Source organism: Akebia trifoliata, chromosome 4 (genome assembly GCF_017979445.1).
Source record: "Akebia trifoliata isolate Shusen 1 chromosome 4, ASM1797944v1, whole genome shotgun sequence".
NCBI classification, from domain to species: domain Eukaryota; kingdom Viridiplantae; phylum Streptophyta; class Magnoliopsida; order Ranunculales; family Lardizabalaceae; genus Akebia; species Akebia trifoliata.
The window spans coordinates 29,471,432-29,488,820 of NC_141378.1; the positions used below are offsets into that span (position 1 = coordinate 29,471,432).

The following is a 17,389-nucleotide window of genomic DNA, read 5'->3' on the forward strand; positions in this document are numbered from 1 at the left end:
ACACACATCAACAATTCACCAAATCAAAATAGAAAACCACACACCAAGATGTATACCAAATCAAAAGAAAACCACACACACACACACACACACACACGCAGAGAGAGAGAGACCTTAATTCATGAAGAAGGTCTGAGGTGAGTGAAACCCTCATTTGTGTCCGTGTATTTCTCCAAGACCAACTACTGCTCTTTTGAAGCCATTACATTTGAAGGAGCAGATAAGATTACTGAAATGGCAGTACTAGGGAAGCCTAGTAGTAGGGAAAGGCAAACCTTTCTCTTGCTCTGTTTGCAGTTGTTTATGAGGAGCTACAGCCATTGTTGTTGAAAACAGGACCGACGGTGCAGACAACAGTCTTTGTTGTAGTTATTGTTGTTGTTGTTGTTGTTGTTGTTGAGGTATAAAGAGATTATGAGTTAAGGACCAAACCAAACACTCAAAACTGTTGCAGAAGACAAAAATAGGGACACTCCTATTTAAGGCATATTTTTGAACGTTAGTCTACTAATTTGGCATTGAAGGCTTTGTTCTTATACAGTCTAGTCTTCAGATTCGCCTAACAACAATTAAGTTTTATTCTTAATATTTCTCCAATGAAAAAAGTTTATTTGATTTTTGTGCCATTTACCTAAAATCAGCTTAAACGTATCAACTTTAGGTAATTTTGAGTCTACCATTGTGTTCAAGAACTTCACTTTCTATGTACCCCCCCTCCCCACCGATGTAATAGTAATCTAGTTTACCCGGTTGCCTATCATGCTTCCCGTTCTGGTTCTGTTTTTTCTTTTAGTAAGTAGTTATAGTTCTTCCCCTTTGAATGGTTTTTACTTATTGATGGATGCAATATAGGGAAAATCATTAATGAAATGCTGCATGCAGGAGGATGTGTTGGAAAGGGCGAAAAAGGCCAAGGAAAAAGCAGCACGTGAAGCACAAGGGTTCATTCCCCAATCTACAACGATAACAACACCGACCTCCATCAAAGATGTTGCCGATCCAGTGATTTCAATATCATTTGGTCTTATTTAGTTTAATTATTGTCAGTTATTTATAGCTTCGACAGAATTTTCAATATTAACAAAGAGGTTTACATGTATATTAATTTTGGGTTATTTAGTTTAATTTGGAGCTTATTTTATGATTTTTCTTTTGTTTTTTATTTTTCTGATTTTTTTTTTTTATTATTTCGTTCATTGTGATTGGTGAATTAGAGGACCGTGCTATTGTTTGTTAAACCTCCAAATTTGACAATCATACTCTATGGATTTTTTTTTATTTTTTTTGAAGTCCATTCTCTAATAATTTGATAGTCCAGGGCCATCAAAAAAAAAATTCTACAAGAGAATATTTAACGGGCTAAGACCATCAAATATTGGCCTTTTTCACATAGTGGAAAATGCTGAAGTGACATTGAAATTTGCATCGTTTCACACATTGCTGGCGTGGATGTGTGTACAAAACCATAGATACTTTAGGAGCAGTTCCTCTAAAGTGGGTTTTATCACTTTTGTTTAAAAATGGGAGGTCTTGGACCGTTCATTTTAAAAGCCTTCATCTGACCTTAAAATTTGTCCTATTTTTTTTTCAATTTGGTTTTTCAATCTGATCTAAACCATGATCCATACAAAGCTGATGAATTAGATTTTGTTTTCAAGAAGTAAAATCTGTACTACTTAAATGCACTGCATAGGAATACAGAGAAAACCCACTACAAAAGATCCGCTCTCAAATACTTTTCATTGAGATAAAGATAAGAGTGAAAAAGCATCTATGATTCTATGCCCATTTCCACTTTGGCAATGTGTGAAACAATGTAAATTTTAGAGAGCTGTTAATGCCACACCAATTCTTATGTAAAATTCCCAAAGAATTGCACACAGTTGGTGTGGCGTTAGTAAAAGCTAGTGTGGCAATAGTAACTCTCAAATTACGTTCCACATGGACCTGCCTTCCATGTATATATATATATACCTCTTGAGTTGATGCAACCCAGTCTCTCTCTGTTCACAACCATATATGTGATAGATAATTTATTTCTCTTTTAATATCACATTTCAGGGACTGCTGAAGGTCACAAGAGAGGGAATGATAAAATTCTTGACTGATGAGGCTGATGGGCTGAAATTCCGACTAACGGATGGTGTCGATGTTGCACGCGATGGTGTGATTTATTTCACGGACGCATCTTATAAATACAACCTGAATGAGTACGTGTTGGACTTCCTTGAGGGTCGGCCTCATGGAAGGCTCATGAGCTATGATCCATCAACTAATATGACCCAAGTACTTATCCGTGACCTCTACTTTGCAAACGGAGTAGCCATCTCGCCACAAGAAGATTTTGTTATCTTCTGTGAAACCGCCTTGTAAGTTTTAAGGGGACTCAAAACCTTACATGTTCGGGTTAATCTTTTGTTACTTAATAATAATAAGTAGGCCTGTAAATGCTCTGCTCAGCCCATTGTGGAAACCACTTGGATAGTGTTATTCGGCCTGTTTAGTAAATGGACCAAGATAGACTGTCTTAAGTTAAGGTTGGACTACAACTTTAGAGCTAGGCCCATTAAGAAGCTCATAACTAGGCTCAAGTACTTGTGCGTCCGGCCTTGACATAGGTGAGCTTTATTTGGCCCGACCCAACCATTTAGCTGGCAGGCTTGGAGTTAGGATTTTGAGCCCTATTTTACCCACTGACATTTGATAGCCCTAGAAATTAGTGGTCCTGACCATAGTAAACAATCTCCTGTTTAATTCGCAAAAAATTCACTAATTGTTTTTTTCAATAAAAGTATTATTTTTCAGATTATTGAATTATTCTGAATAATTCACCTATTTTAAGTTAAAAAAGAATAAACCATGTTTTGTTTTACAAATTTTATGACTTTTACGAATTTCTATGAATTTCGGTAAAAAAAATACTATTGTAACTTGTTATATATTGTAAAAGTTAATTTAAAGTGTTTACTTGTGAGTTGCGACATATAACAAAAGTTCAACTTTGAAGCAGTCATGCTTCAAAATTTTGGAGGAATTCACCTTTTTACGGGGAAAAATGCCCCTTTCATCATCTAAAAAAATAATGACACGCATACCACCTTAATTTTTCAAACAAATGATTTGTCCCTTGACTTTAATTTACTTTTATAAATAAATGGAATAATAACCTCAATGCCCTCATTATCACCACCATCATTATTACCATCACCACTATATCATCACCTTCACCATCACTGTCACTTAATCACTATAATATTACTGAATCTTTTTTTTTGAATTTTTGAAATAAGGTGAATAATACACGTTTAAAGCATATGCTGCATATTTTCCATTGATCAATTTGTGTTGTTTGATGAAAAATGAGAAAATTGATTCTTGAAATGAAAAACATTCCAGGCGAAGGTGTAGAAACTATTACATTCAAGGTGAGAAAAAAGGATCGATAGATGAGTTCCTAGATAACTTGCCAGGGTACCTTGACAACATCCGATTTGATGCAGATGGTCGATATTGGATTGCGCTAGTCTCGGTAATTTAATTGATTCTTTCTTGTCATTGTTTTTTCCCTCAAGCTAATCTGATTATGTTAGTCAGGCTCCCACCCTTTTATTAATGCTTCTAGACACACCACATGGAGGGAAACTAGTTTCCATCCATGTGCCATGCCTAGAAACGCCAAATCCAAGATATTTTCATATATTAACTAGTAAATGAGAGGGGTTTACTTTATTCCAATATTTTATTTTTTTCATGGGGAACGTTAGAAACAAGTATTTGCGACCAACACCTAAGGTTCCTCTTGAAATTACAAAAAAATTATCTCGAATTGAGTAAAAATGCAAATATTATCTGAATTGAGTAAAAATGCAAATATTATCTTCAAAGACTTTTAAGTGTACTCTTTAAAGATTACATAATTTAGACATCCTTATGTTTGAATTTAGCTCTTGTAATGCGTGAGATGTGGTCATTAGACTCAAGAATCTCACAAGGATTTCTCAAGAAGAAAATAGTGTAAATGATCCTAATGGACCATCTCTCATATTTATAAATATTTGAGGGGTTCCAACATTTTTGAAGAGATATAAACATTGGGGTTCCAATAGCATTAATGGGTGTCAACCCATTGCCCGAACCATTGTTTCTTTTATGGCCTCGAAACAGAACCGCATAGTCTGTTCTTGTAGAGTCCGGAATTCATGTCTCCCTCTAAACAAGGTAAGGCATGGAATTTGTTAAAACTAACAGATAGTTATTCCATAAGTGTGGAGTAACTTAGTAAGTTACTCCCAACCAATACTAAACAACTTCTTTATTCTCCTTGTGTGAAAACTATCTCATCATTTTAAGTCATACCATTACCATGGACTAATAACTCCCACTTGGTGAAACTTAAGAATAATATTTTTCAATTAATGACTTTCTTTGTTATACCTATGCTTTGTCTTAGTCAGTAATAATTTGTACACCCAGATTGTGATCAGAGTATAGCAAAATAGACTTACGTGCGCTCGTTTTTTGCTCCTTTCTGACTGCATCTTGTTCTATATGATAGATCCTTATATCATATTGAAGAAGTCTTCATTTTACTTTATGTCAAGTAAATGGCATTGTATTCCCACATTTAAGGATTTTAAGATCCATATCTTAAATTCTACGACGAATTCAACCAAAACGCATCATTATATTTTTTTTGGATTTGGATTTGAATATACATGTATTCGAACCAATTACTATCCATTGATAGCCCTAATTCTTCAACCTCTATGGTAAATTTTTATGACTCAAACTTCATATTCAATCCATCATTTCCAACCTTTGCTTTAATCCTTGGTGGAAAATCCTTGATTTTTATTTTTCAAAATTTTCATTATATAGTACTTGTCAAAAATTCCTATCTTATTCTTGTGGTTTGATTATTGAAGCAGATAAAATCTTCACATTGAAGATGACTAGTTTTGGGAAGAAAAATCAATGGTTTTTCTCACATATGCTGAAACTTTCATTAATCTATGAAGGGGACTTATAATCAATTTAAAGAAAAAAAAAATAAAAAATTAATGGCATCCAAAATATTAACTAACAAATTTATTTACAAGTTTTTCTCCTTTTTGGTTAATGAATTCTTCAATTTTATAACTGTTAAAATAATTTTTTTTTCTTAAAAGGGAAAGACAATTTTTTGGGATGCTCTGATGAGATATCCTTGGCTTCGGAAGACAACAGCAATGATGGGAAGATTTGTGAAGCTTCCCACGTCAGAAAAAAATAGTGGAATAATGGCTATGAATTTGGATGGGGAAGTGATTGCCTTATATTCTGATCCCGGATTGGCATTGGTGACCACTGGGTTCAAGATAGGGAATCATCTATTCTACGGCTCGCTAGTCAAACCTTACATTGGTCGACTTGATCTCACACTATATGCTGCATAATTCACCTTTATCAATAACTATTTACTAACAATATATGTCATTTCATTTTTTTTCTTTCTTTCTTCTTCTTGTTGTTGTCATGGGATGAACTCTATATCTACAATATTACAGATTTTTATCATGATATAATTTGAAATCATTTTAGAGATTTCGTAATGCAGCTTGCAGGAGGGACTTTTTCTTTGTAAATCCCCTTAATTGTTTGAAAGTAATTTGATGGTCAGTTTTGAACTTTTTCTTTCTTAAAGCAGTTCCGATCCCATTTCAATTGGTGAGATTGTTGATTCAAATTGTCGAGATGGACAATTCAAATCCTTGAGACCGACCCTTTTTTTTTTTTATTAATGTTTCATTTTTCTTTGTTATTACGGGATGAACTTTTCTACTCACAATATTGCAAATGTTTGTCATGGTACAATTTAGAATCATTTTAGAAATTACTTAATGAACCATGCAGGGGAGACCTCTTTTTAAATCCCCCTAATTTTTTGACAGTAATTTGATGGTCAATTTAATTCTTTCTTAAAATGTCCGACGCAATTTCACTTGTTGAGATGGACAATTGAAATTTCTGTTCAAATCGTCAAGATCATGTTACGATTTTCTAGGTCAAAATTGTAAATTGTCGATCTCAACAATTGAACATAAACCATAAAGATCAACATTTAAATTGTTGAGATCAATAATTTGATTTGTTGATCTCGACAATTTGAGTTTGTTATTTTATCATAGCGAGGGTGCATTAAGAAAGAGAATTGGAATTGTTTTTATGTCATGCTCTCATTCAATGATCAGATTGATTGTGTATTTGTCAAATTTATTAGACATTGCTTGGATCCTAGTTGAACCAAATCGATGATCTTCTTTAAATATAAGGAGTGGATAAATGATATGTGTAGAGGGAAATAACTGTCAATTATTTAAGCTGTACACGTGTCCAGGCCGGTTAAGTGGTATTATGCATAAATCAGCATACGGGCGTTACCCATCAGCAGGGTAAGTCAAAGGAAAGATCTCCCTAGTTTGGCTAGAAGGGCAGTACAGCACTGAATAAGACCTGGTCTGCCAAGCAGGTTAGACCTGGTCAAAGAATATTTATAATCCTGATATTCGCATGTAAAGCCCAGAGAGCTCCCAAGTTTAGTATAACTAATCTAGAAGATTTCCATTCCATTTGTGGATCCACAGAATCAAGAAATTTTCTGGGATCATTGTCCGTGAGAGGGGGAGACCCTAATTCACAGCAAGGATCCATAAGTAGCACAATGAGCATAGAAGAATAAATCTTTTGGCGGATTGGAGGTCTAACCAGTTCCTTAGACTATTCTTCTATTTTTCTAACTTGAGTGTCGGAATGATTTTGATAGATACCACGCTGGCACGAGTAGGGAGGTGACAGAAGAGACTTCAAATCCCAACACGAAATCCAAGAAGAATATCACCCTACTTTTTTTTCTTATTATTATACTTTGAAAGTAGGCAACCACGAATCCACAAGTATAATTTATTGGAAAAAATTGAAACTTTTTGATAATTTGAAGAAAAATTTACAAGCAAAAAAACTCTTTTCAATGATTGAAATGAACTTTAGACTTTTAGTTTGACTCCACTTTTACTTTCATACTTACCCAAAATAATAAAAGTTTTCAAAAAGTAGAAAATACCATGAAACATACATAAATAATACACAAATAATCTTAAAATAAGTGATTTAATTGAAATACCAAAATCCTAAAAATGTTAGATAAAATTTACTAAAATGACTAGATAAATTCTGCCCCCCGCCGCGTCCTAATCGTATTAGAACCAAAACTATTGTAGGCCTTTTCGTTAGCCTTTTGGATTAGAACTACAATTACTATTGAAAGTACCTCTCATAATGTTGCATCTTTCAGAAATTATGGTGTCTGAATGTTATTGTTTTTTTTTTCCATGTGGCTTTATTTGTTCTAATCTCATCTCACAACATTCCCACTTGCTACAAAATAATTTGTCCTTCGAGTTATTCATTGATTTTGGTATATTTGGAAATAGAGATACCGCACTACGAGTTTATACTTCATTTTACCTCGGCAAGGTTAATTGAAGGCTATCCATACTTCCCCCGGAGGTGAAACAGAGCTGGAAGGAGGCCCTCGTCCTGGGAGGGGGGGGGTTGTTTGATGCCTACTCAGGGAATCAATAAAGCAGCAGGCAAACACTAGACTTAAAAGCATATTATACTTAAGTGCCTTTTGAATCTAAAATCAATGTTTGCTTCTAACTTGTTAAAATGAATATGATCGAACTTTGGTTGAGGTGCAGACAATGTTTCTCTTTTTAAGGTGTTTAGGTGTTTGCGGATTTGTGGGTAGATGTGTGACACGACTCACAACACCTCTAGAACACATCAGTCTAGTCAGATCTACTATTTAACCTCTGTTTGTTGCGAGAACTAAAGAAGAATAGAAAACGAAGGAAAAATATTTGATTTTTTTTTGTGTTTTTATTTTGGTCTAAACGTTCAAAAACAAATATTTAGATTTAACGAGGAGAAAAGACAGACAAAATCTACAAATTAAATAAACATAACATATTCCAAGAAGAGTCCTATTTATAATTGAAAAAAGGGATTTTCGAGTCTTAACTACATGACTGTTGAGATATGTGGAAAAAAGTATATTACCTAAAGATTAGTTCCTACCGATACATAACTTCTTAGGGAATGCCTAACATCTCGATGGTCATGTTGATAGAGAACTGCAACTGATGGGTTGAGGCTAGCATTTTCCAAAAATGAAAATTGTAACATATGGTTAAATTGTAGAAGGATTTTTTCAAGCCTCGACCTACGCTTGAAGCTTTTCATTAACATGACAGTTAGGATTCGAGGAAGAACGCGAATTTCTTAGAGATTAAATCTAATATTCAAGGGACTAGTACACTTTTTCCTTGGGATACATTTTTCTCTAGGAATCCTTAACATCCCAACGGTCAGGTAGATGGAGAATGATAAGTGACAAATATTTCATATTTCATCATGTTTTTTGGGGCATATATGCAATGTTTCTCTGTTTAACTCTGGTTTTACACGGGAAGTCATGCATTATGTTCATTTCCATGCGTTGCACATTTTTTATTAGTATTATTTCATGGTATATTTGCATGTAATGGTATACAATTCAAAGATCTTAATCATGTACGTTTTATTTATTGAACTTAATTCAATTGCATAAGAATCAGAGGAACAAGGACACGATTGGAATGCAATCAAAAAGAATTTCCATGAGTTTAGAACCAACTTGGAGTCCCACTAGCACATGACCATTGCGGCATGGTTGGACATGTATGGTGGTGTTATACCTCATAATGGGCCCACTCACAATTCAAGCCATGGTACAAATATTTCATTTGGGAATCAGACACACAGACAAGTATGAAGATTTGAAGGTTGAAAAAGCCCAAAATCAAGAGAAATGGAAGAAAAAAAAAAAGCAATTGCATGAAGAAATGTATACCCAAAAGCCAATAAAATTGATTTCGCTAGATAGTAATTTTTTATTGCTATATATCATGACCAGGACAAATAGTGTGATTTTTTTTTAATGACACGTGGCACTTACAAGATGATTTTGTCGAATACCCAACCTATCATAGGAGATCGGAAGAATGAAGGACGAAAAACTTCTTACATCAAGATTTCAAGGGTCTAAGATGAAAGTTTGGAAATATCGTATTCCCGAGAATTGGAAACTTAACCGTATCTGCGAGAATCAAGGGAATTTTGAAAATGGTAGAAATGGAAAGAGCAAAAATCATGAAAGGAGCCCTTATAAAGAGAAAGACGTAGAGTACTATGGAGGTATATAATTTTCTCCCTAAAAATCCTAAAATACTATTTTTTTTTCTTGTACCAAGAATTTGACTTGGGCATTAGAGAGGTGTTATTGCAGGCACACCTAGGTGTATAAGAAATAAATGAATCAGAGTTCAGTTGGAATCTAGAGGTAGTGCAAGTTTTTTAGCATCTATAATTTGGCACCGGATGTGGGGATCGTTACAAGGAGAAATGACCAAAATAGTGAGAACAAGATGAGAAAGACCTAAAAAATCAGCAAATCCATCATTAGCACGGCGGTACACCGTTTGTCGACAGAGACGAGAGTAGAGATGTGATAAGGGCTCGAATGCTAGAATGATTAAATTCAAGTGATAAGAAGGAAAAATAAATAACTCAAACAAAAGTATAATGAAGGAACCAAAACTTGGGGAAAAATAAGAGCAAGACAGGACCTCCACCCCCTGTAATAGATCAAATCTATATTGATCGGACAATAAATTAAGTAGGAATAGGAACTTAGCAGGGAAGTTAAGAAGTTCGGAACCCCATGAAAAGGGAGGATGTGGAAGAGCTGCTGCATAGGAGGAACGAGGAACAAGCTAGGGGAAGAGATTTGGGGTGCCATGCTCGGAATATAATTTGGGAACTTAAAGGGTTTCCATTTTCACTAGAAATAATGGCATCCGATCTGTCGAGAATATTTCATCCCTCAAAATTCGAAACGTTCGATAGGACGAATGACCCAATGGAGCATATCCTTCACTACAAGAACCAGATGGTGTTGTACCAGAACGACAACTTGTTGCTTTGTAAACTCTTTCCAATGACATTAAGGCACGGAGATATATCCTAGTGCTAAAGGTTACCCACAGGATCAATAAAAAGCTTCTTTAAGCTTAAACAAGCTTTTGTCAGACAATTTATACATTTGAGGAAGATGAAGGTTGAAGTAAATATACTCTTCCACCTATGGTAGGAAGTTGGAGAGAGCATCCAAGCCTTCATGTGACAATTCCAGACTATAACGTTGGTGGTAGAGAATGAGGTGACTGCATGTGCACCCTATATAGTAGCAATAATTCCCAGGACACAGCTGCATAAATCACTAATCAAGACTGATCCATCACGATTGGAGGACTTGTATGTGAAGGTGGAGAAATATACCTTGGTTGAAAAATTGATGAAGAACAGGGGGTAGACAGCACAGCAACCACCATTAGTGTAGTAGAACTTGAAGCTCCTAGAAAACCATAACGAGTAAGGGAAGAAAAGGATTGGAGGAAAAGGCATAGGGAAACTAAGGGAGGGTCAGGATGAAAGACTGGGTGGATCTATATACCATTAAATGAAAAATATTAGAGATCTTGTGGCATATATGAAATGATTCAGGATTCGTGCAACCACCATGAAAGATTGAAAGAGGGGAAGACGATCGACTTCTTAAACCGAGATATTGAGGGTCTAGGAAGAAAGTTCAGAAACATCATATCCCCAAGAATCGAAAACTTAACCATATTCATGAGAATCAAGGGAAATCCCAAAAAGGGCGAAAACTGTTGAAACGGAAAGAACGGAAATCATGGAGAAAATAATGAAAGAAGCCCTTATAAAGGGAAATACACATGACACTGCGGAGGTATATGGTTTTCTCCCTAAAAATCCTAAAATATTATTATTTTTTCTTGTACCAAAAATCTAATTTGGGTGTCTGAGAGGTGTTGTTGCAGGCATACATAGGTGTACATGAAATGGAGGAATTAAAGTTTAGTTAGAATCTCGAGGTAGTGCAAGTTTTTGAATCTACAGATAGGGAGATATGATCATTCTACTTCATATAATGATAAAAAATATGGTTCGGTTCGTTGATTTTGAATCGGGTAGGTTGTTGTTTCAGATTTGTGATTGTTTTTGTAAATTTCCCTCATCTATGATTTTATAAAAAAAGGCAAGGGATCCTCATTTTAGAGGAGGTCTTTCTCAATTGTACATATGTTTCATTTTTTTAGAGAATCTTTTAAGGAATTGTTCATGGTGACCTGAAGAGAGCTTCAAGGATATTTTTAGAACTACTCTCCAGAGTTTTAGAGAAGTTCAGAGAGAGAGAAAAGAGTTCAAGTCTTGGAATTTTCTACATTTTGAAAGAGTTCTTTTGAATTATTGTAAAAATATTGTAAGATTGGAATATTCTACTCAAAAGAGGTAATAAGAAATATAAATTTATTCAGATTTTAGAAACTTGTCCAAGCTAAAAAAAGTAAGATTAAATTTGTGACAGATCTATTGAATTTCTTTCTCGAATTTTAATTCTAAATTCTCTCTCTTGAATCTAAATTTTATTATGGATTTTAGTTTATTTGTTCACTAATAAAATGAATTTCTTAGTTGCCAATTTTTATGCTTCATGCTTGATTTTAGTTTCGAATCACAAAACTTGATTTCTCATCTTTAGAAAACTTCCAAATTGGATCTAAATATTTGATTTAGATCTAGTCGAGATGCTATTTTATTTGTAATATTGAGTTTAGAGATCTAGAAAAGCTACAAAAATTCAGAACATAACCGATCACCTTATTACTTGTGGGATTGGACCCCATGACCTTTCTCCTTGTAGTGTGGACGAGATCAGCTAGGAACTCATCCATTGTCCCCCCCCCCTAGCTCATATCCTCCACTACAACCAGACATCCATCCTTACCCCTTCATTCATCTTTATTTATTATCATTCACATTTATTACATATCCATTGGAAGGGGGAACAAAATGGTACTTTCATCGAGAGTATCTTGATTGTGATCGGTTCTATTTTGTATTTTTTGATTTTTCTTTAGTTTCTTATATTTTTTTTTATTACATCTGGTGAATTTGGTGTTGCGATTTTGATATGATTTTCACGATTCTTTCTCTATTTTTGTATGTTCCCCTCTCCGATGGCTACAAGTTACGATGGGGATTGGGAATGTGAGGTATGGACAATTGTGAATTGCAAATTAGCGGATCTAGGATGAATTAATATCTAATGATGTGGATCCATCATAGTATTATGGATAATTTAATGAATGAGACCCAGTGATTCATTTGGTTCATTAGATCTGAATTGGGGGGTAGTGATGAGTCCTTGCATGATCTCATCCCCACTACAAGGAGAAGGACCTGGATCTAATTCCACAATGTAGTGAGTGATTGGCTCCATTTCAGATTTCATAATTTTCTTGAGTCTCCCATGATTCGGATAAAAACAAGGATTTCATCTCAATCAAGTCCTAAGTAAAAAAATTCCGAATTCGATCAAGAAGGTTTTTGATAAACAAAAAGGGATCTTAAGGTTAAAGTTATAAATTAATAATAGAAAATCAAATTCACTAATTAAGAACATCATTTTTATCAGTGAAAACCAAATTTATAAGTTGATCGATCAAATGATCCACGGTGAAACTTGAATTTTAATGGTGAAAACCAAGATGCCTTCCTTAAACGTCGAAAAGTTAAATCAGCTGATTTCATAAAGCATCAAAATTCAATTGAGTCTATAACCTCTTCAACGTCTTGTTACAATTCTTGGTGCCCTTTTCAAGTTTAAAATTCAATTGACCTTAATCTCTAAACCTCGAAGTATAAATGAACTTTGAAGCAAATATAGAGTTTTAGAATGAAAAATGGAGAAACATAAGATATCATATTAACTTTGTACGCAATGAAATTAAATAATATTTTTTTGATTGGTGAAATTGAATAATATTTTATGTATATACCTCACATTGCAAAAGTAGAACATACAGAGGAGAATAAATAGAAATAAACAGATCATTCACGTCATTGTTGTTTACATCAACTTTGACTTTAACCATCAATTCAATCAACGTAGTGATGTCCTTGGACATCAAAGGATTTAATTGATCTCATGGTTTTTGCTAACATTTCAACAAATCCTTCTAGTACCTAGCACTCTTTGAGTTCTTTACATTTTCTGTTGGAGATGCAAGTAGAACTTATGTATTTCTATATGAGTTGTATCTTGCACATAGACACCAACCCATAGCAAAGCTTAACCCAAACCCATGTTGAAAAGTGAAAAATTGGTAACGTGGCAAAAATATGAAAATAAAGTGCCACATTAGCAACCCAACACCACAACTCTCTAGATTTCATAGAAAAACCAAGATCCAAACAAAAAATGCTAAATATTTCTTTTTTGGCTTGATCCAAGTTTTTGAAAATGGATGGTTACCAAACTCCCTAATTTAAAATGGACAGCTTTGAAGGAACGCTTGAAGCTAATTCCCCATACTAAAATTGAGATCTATTAGGTCTTGGGACCAATTGTGTGAGTGATTCTGCTCCTGATTCTGTTCTTTGAGGAAATCTATCACGTTGGAAGATTGATGAAGTTGTAAATAAGAACTTGAGGAGTCGGTTGAGCTATAACAAGAACCTTTAAGTCATATATATATGGGAAGTGAATTGCGTATAGTTGAGAACTTAATTTTATACAAAACTTGAGGAAGGCAAGTAAGGGTCGAACATTGGGTACGAGGGTGATTACCAAGTTCAAAGAAATGAAGTTAATCTAAATTAATATTCAAATCTGTTTTTATATTTCGTGTAACAAAAATGAAAGTAAATTTGTTGGAAAATAAAGCAATAATAATGAAAATTCAGCTAAAAACAAGATAGAGTACCACTAGTGGTTAGAGTAACCTAGGACTAGCATTTAAAGCTATATCTAAGTTCTATCCTTTTAACTCAACTCCAAGGACTTGGTGTGAGTTCTTTGGATTGGAAGATATAGCATGAAAGTTTGAATAACATAGAAATTAGAGCTCCTTAACTCACTAATGTATGAAGCCCCTACAACCAATTACCTAGATTAAGCATGTTTTATCTTGATTTTATCTAAACATAAAACATTTAAGTTATGCATAAAAGGTATAAGGATTCATCTAGAGATTTGATCCATTAGAGTTGGACAAGGCCTTGAAGAGAACCCAATAATCATCAAAAAAACATGGAAGGATAAAGAACAAAAATACAACAATAAAAATTGCTCCTAGGCTTCCTCCTCTCACTAATGGAGGGAGTTTAGCTTATGGTCATTGCAAGGAAACAAAGAGAAGTAGTAAAACTAGCACTTGTATTCATTGAGTAACCAATGTACAATATCTTCTTCTTAAAGAAATTACGGAACTTAAAGATAAAGAAACTATCCTAAAAGGAAAAATTACAAGTGAAAGTGCTAAGAGCACTTGGGGGGAGAAGAGAGAGAGAGATGAAGGTCCCTTCCTAATTTGGAAAAAAGGGTCTATTTATAAACATTCGATACTCTAGAAGGACCCAAATATAGCCGTCATACTTCTTGTGCATATAAGTTAATAAGAGGCAAATAGATGCAATTTTAGGGCGCTCTGACCGAGGTTCATTGTGCCACAATGAATAGTGACTACAGAATAGTGACTGCACCATAATCATGCTAAGACTTTTGGTTCTACAATTTTACACATAATTACTTGATTGGTCTTCCAGATTGTAATGCACACTTGATTGGTTGATTTAATAATCTATCTTGATGGTTTGATATTTGATCTGCACAATGAACACACGTAATCAAGACTTTCTCAAAAATGCATTAATTTTATGCAATTAAGTCCATTTAGCATAGTAGAACATGTAACGTAATAATTTGAGGCTTTACATGATTATTTACCTAATGTAATGAAATAGGACGAAAATCAAGATAAATGTATGGGAAAAGTATAGATAAATCAGTGTTTTAAGATACCGATCACAGCCCAAACTTGCATTTTTCTAGTTTTTTAGAAAATAAATTGTCACTTTCGCAGGTATCTCGATTGCAGTTAACAAATGTAGTAAGTCCTTAAACCGCTAAGTAATTCCTAATGGACGAGTTTAACTCGTGAGGGTTTGTAGAGAATATATCCACAAAATTTAAAATAACTTTTTGAAATAACAATGATCAAAATCAAAATTTATATTTAAAAAAGCACGGGTTATTTACGATTTGTCAGTCATTGGGAAATACCATTGGCATAGAGTCCCAACTCTTATTTCTCTATAAACAAACTTAGAATTAAATTGACCTTTAAGAGATAGTAATTCTAATTTAGAAACTTTAGAAATTGGTTTTATAGAGTGAGTTCTAACCTTTTATCTAACTAGGAGTAGGTGGATTGACTTGGGTTTAATTCTAAACTTAACATCCTGTCTGGGGTAGTGAGAAGTGTGGATGTTCACTTTAATACCCCGAAGGGACTTTATCTGTGATATTCCAGTATATTCACTTTTTTATACTTGATGGCTTTTATCCTAATGAAACTCTAAACTCTTCTAGTTTGATTCTTTTAAATTTTTCTTTCTTTTACGTTTCAAGGGATCTTTTTATTTTCTTGTTCTTTTTCATTTTCATTTTATTTCTTCCACTATTTTTTAAGAAAAACATGCAATCCTTTTCAAGGTACCCAGTCTAATTCAATTGTTGTTGTTCAAGACATATTTAACCCAGTTATGTTTTTTTTCTAATCAACCAACCAAATGAATAAGGAAGTCAAAGTTCATCAAACCCAATTTTTCCTAATATTCTAAGTAGAAAGAACAACTTAATCAATTTAACATATATTTCTTGAACCTTATTAGAAGTAACTATAACCAAAAGATAACTTTGCTATAATATTTTCTTAAGAGAAACACAGATAAGGACTTGGGATCAAAGATTTCAACCAATGATTGATCTAAGATTTTTAACCAAGTATTTAAAGATACACCAAAGATTTTGAGCAAAATACAACAAAGTTAACACCAAAATACTTTTCAAAATCTTTTAAATCTTTTTATTTATTTTTTTATGATTTTTGGAATAGAAGAAGAAAAATAAGTAGCAATCCAACCCATACGCCCCCAAACTTAAACATGATATTGTTTTCAATATTTCAACATGCACATGCAAAAGCAAAATTGAAAATGACAAAAGAAAATGAAGTGGGTTGGATGAAACCTAAAAAAGATCCTACAATCTTGTTGATAGTAACACAATGTCTCCTGAAATGAGACAATTCACTACTCACTACTATCGCAGCGTCGATTGTATCTGTCATATTAGTCGTGATCATGTTGTATTCTACTAGAAACACCATGAATGATATTGTGCTCATAACCGAGGCAAATGGTTCCTAGGCTATGTTAGATAAACACACACCAGTAGTTTCAATATACATTATGTAAACTAGCATAAGACAAAATAACTAAAATCCTAAGGTTTGGATGGTAATGCTAGCTATGAGTATCATTTAACATGATAAGGACTCTGCTCGTCACTTTTTAGCATGTAGAGCTTGAGCGCATTGGGTATGCTATCCTGATTCATCGGTGACTATTTGAAGAGGGCCAACAAGGGAAAAACCTATCAACAGGTTGACCAATCCTTTCTGTTAAGCATTGTACAACCCTAAACATATGAGACCAATTATGGTTTTATTTTTTGAACCTACCACTTTGGTTCTGAACTGATAATTGTTCCTGACAAGGAAAATGGCCAAGTTTTAGGCCTAACTGAAGTAAAAAACTATAGTACTCAGCCAAAACTTCTAAAATTACTATTGAAACAAAAAGAATGGGTTGCCTCCCAGAAACATTAAGTTTAACATATTCAGCCAAACGAAAATTCTATTAATCTTCATAAACGGGATCCTCAAGGAGTAGAACTTCCTCTAGTGATATATATTTGAGATGCGATTTGCAGCACTAACCATTTACTTTGAAAGTGGATCCGTCCTTAGGATTAAGGACTTCAACAACACCATAAGGGTAAACTATTTGGATCATATATGGGCCAATCCAAAGAGACTTGAGTTTTTCTAGAAAAAGGTGGAGTCTGTTGTTGTACAATAATACTTGTTGACTAGGTTCAAAATTTCATCGAAGAATGTGTTTATCGTGATAAAATTTTGTACGTTATTTGTAGCGTTTATCACAATTATAAGAATCATGTTTGATCTCTTCTAATTCATCGAGTTGTAACTTGTAATTTTTATCGGCTTTATTGAGATCAAATTTAAGGCATTTGATTGTCCAATATGCATGATACTCAAGGTTTACACGCAGATGATAGGCCTTGCCAAAAATTAAT

At 33.9% G+C, this 17,389-nt stretch overlaps 1 protein-coding gene across 1 annotated transcript; it reads left to right on the forward strand.

Annotated features, from left to right (window-relative positions):
- Positions 1-234: 234 nt before the first annotated feature.
- On the forward strand, positions 235-5,478 carry LOC147404686 (protein STRICTOSIDINE SYNTHASE-LIKE 6-like). Its single transcript, XM_086437883.1, has 6 exons — positions 235-256; positions 298-401; positions 853-1,002; positions 2,029-2,369; positions 3,397-3,529; positions 5,169-5,478. The coding sequence occupies exons 1-6, from the start codon at positions 235-237 to the stop codon at positions 5,433-5,435; spliced, it is 1,017 nt and encodes a 338-aa protein (XP_086294009.1). The 3' UTR covers positions 5,436-5,478.
- Positions 5,479-17,389: the final 11,911 nt, after the last annotated feature.

Bases quoted from the DNA above. Each gene is read 5' to 3' on its own strand.
- LOC147404686 (XM_086437883.1), top strand. From the start codon at position 235: ATGGCAGTACTAGGGAAGCCTA. The intron at 1,003-2,028 runs GTGATTTCAATA...TATATGTGATAG, and splicing joins TCAAAGATGTTGCCGATCCA to ATAATTTATTTCTCTTTTAA. The intron at 3,530-5,168 runs GTAATTTAATTG...TTTTCTTAAAAG, and splicing joins ATTGGATTGCGCTAGTCTCG to GGAAAGACAATTTTTTGGGA.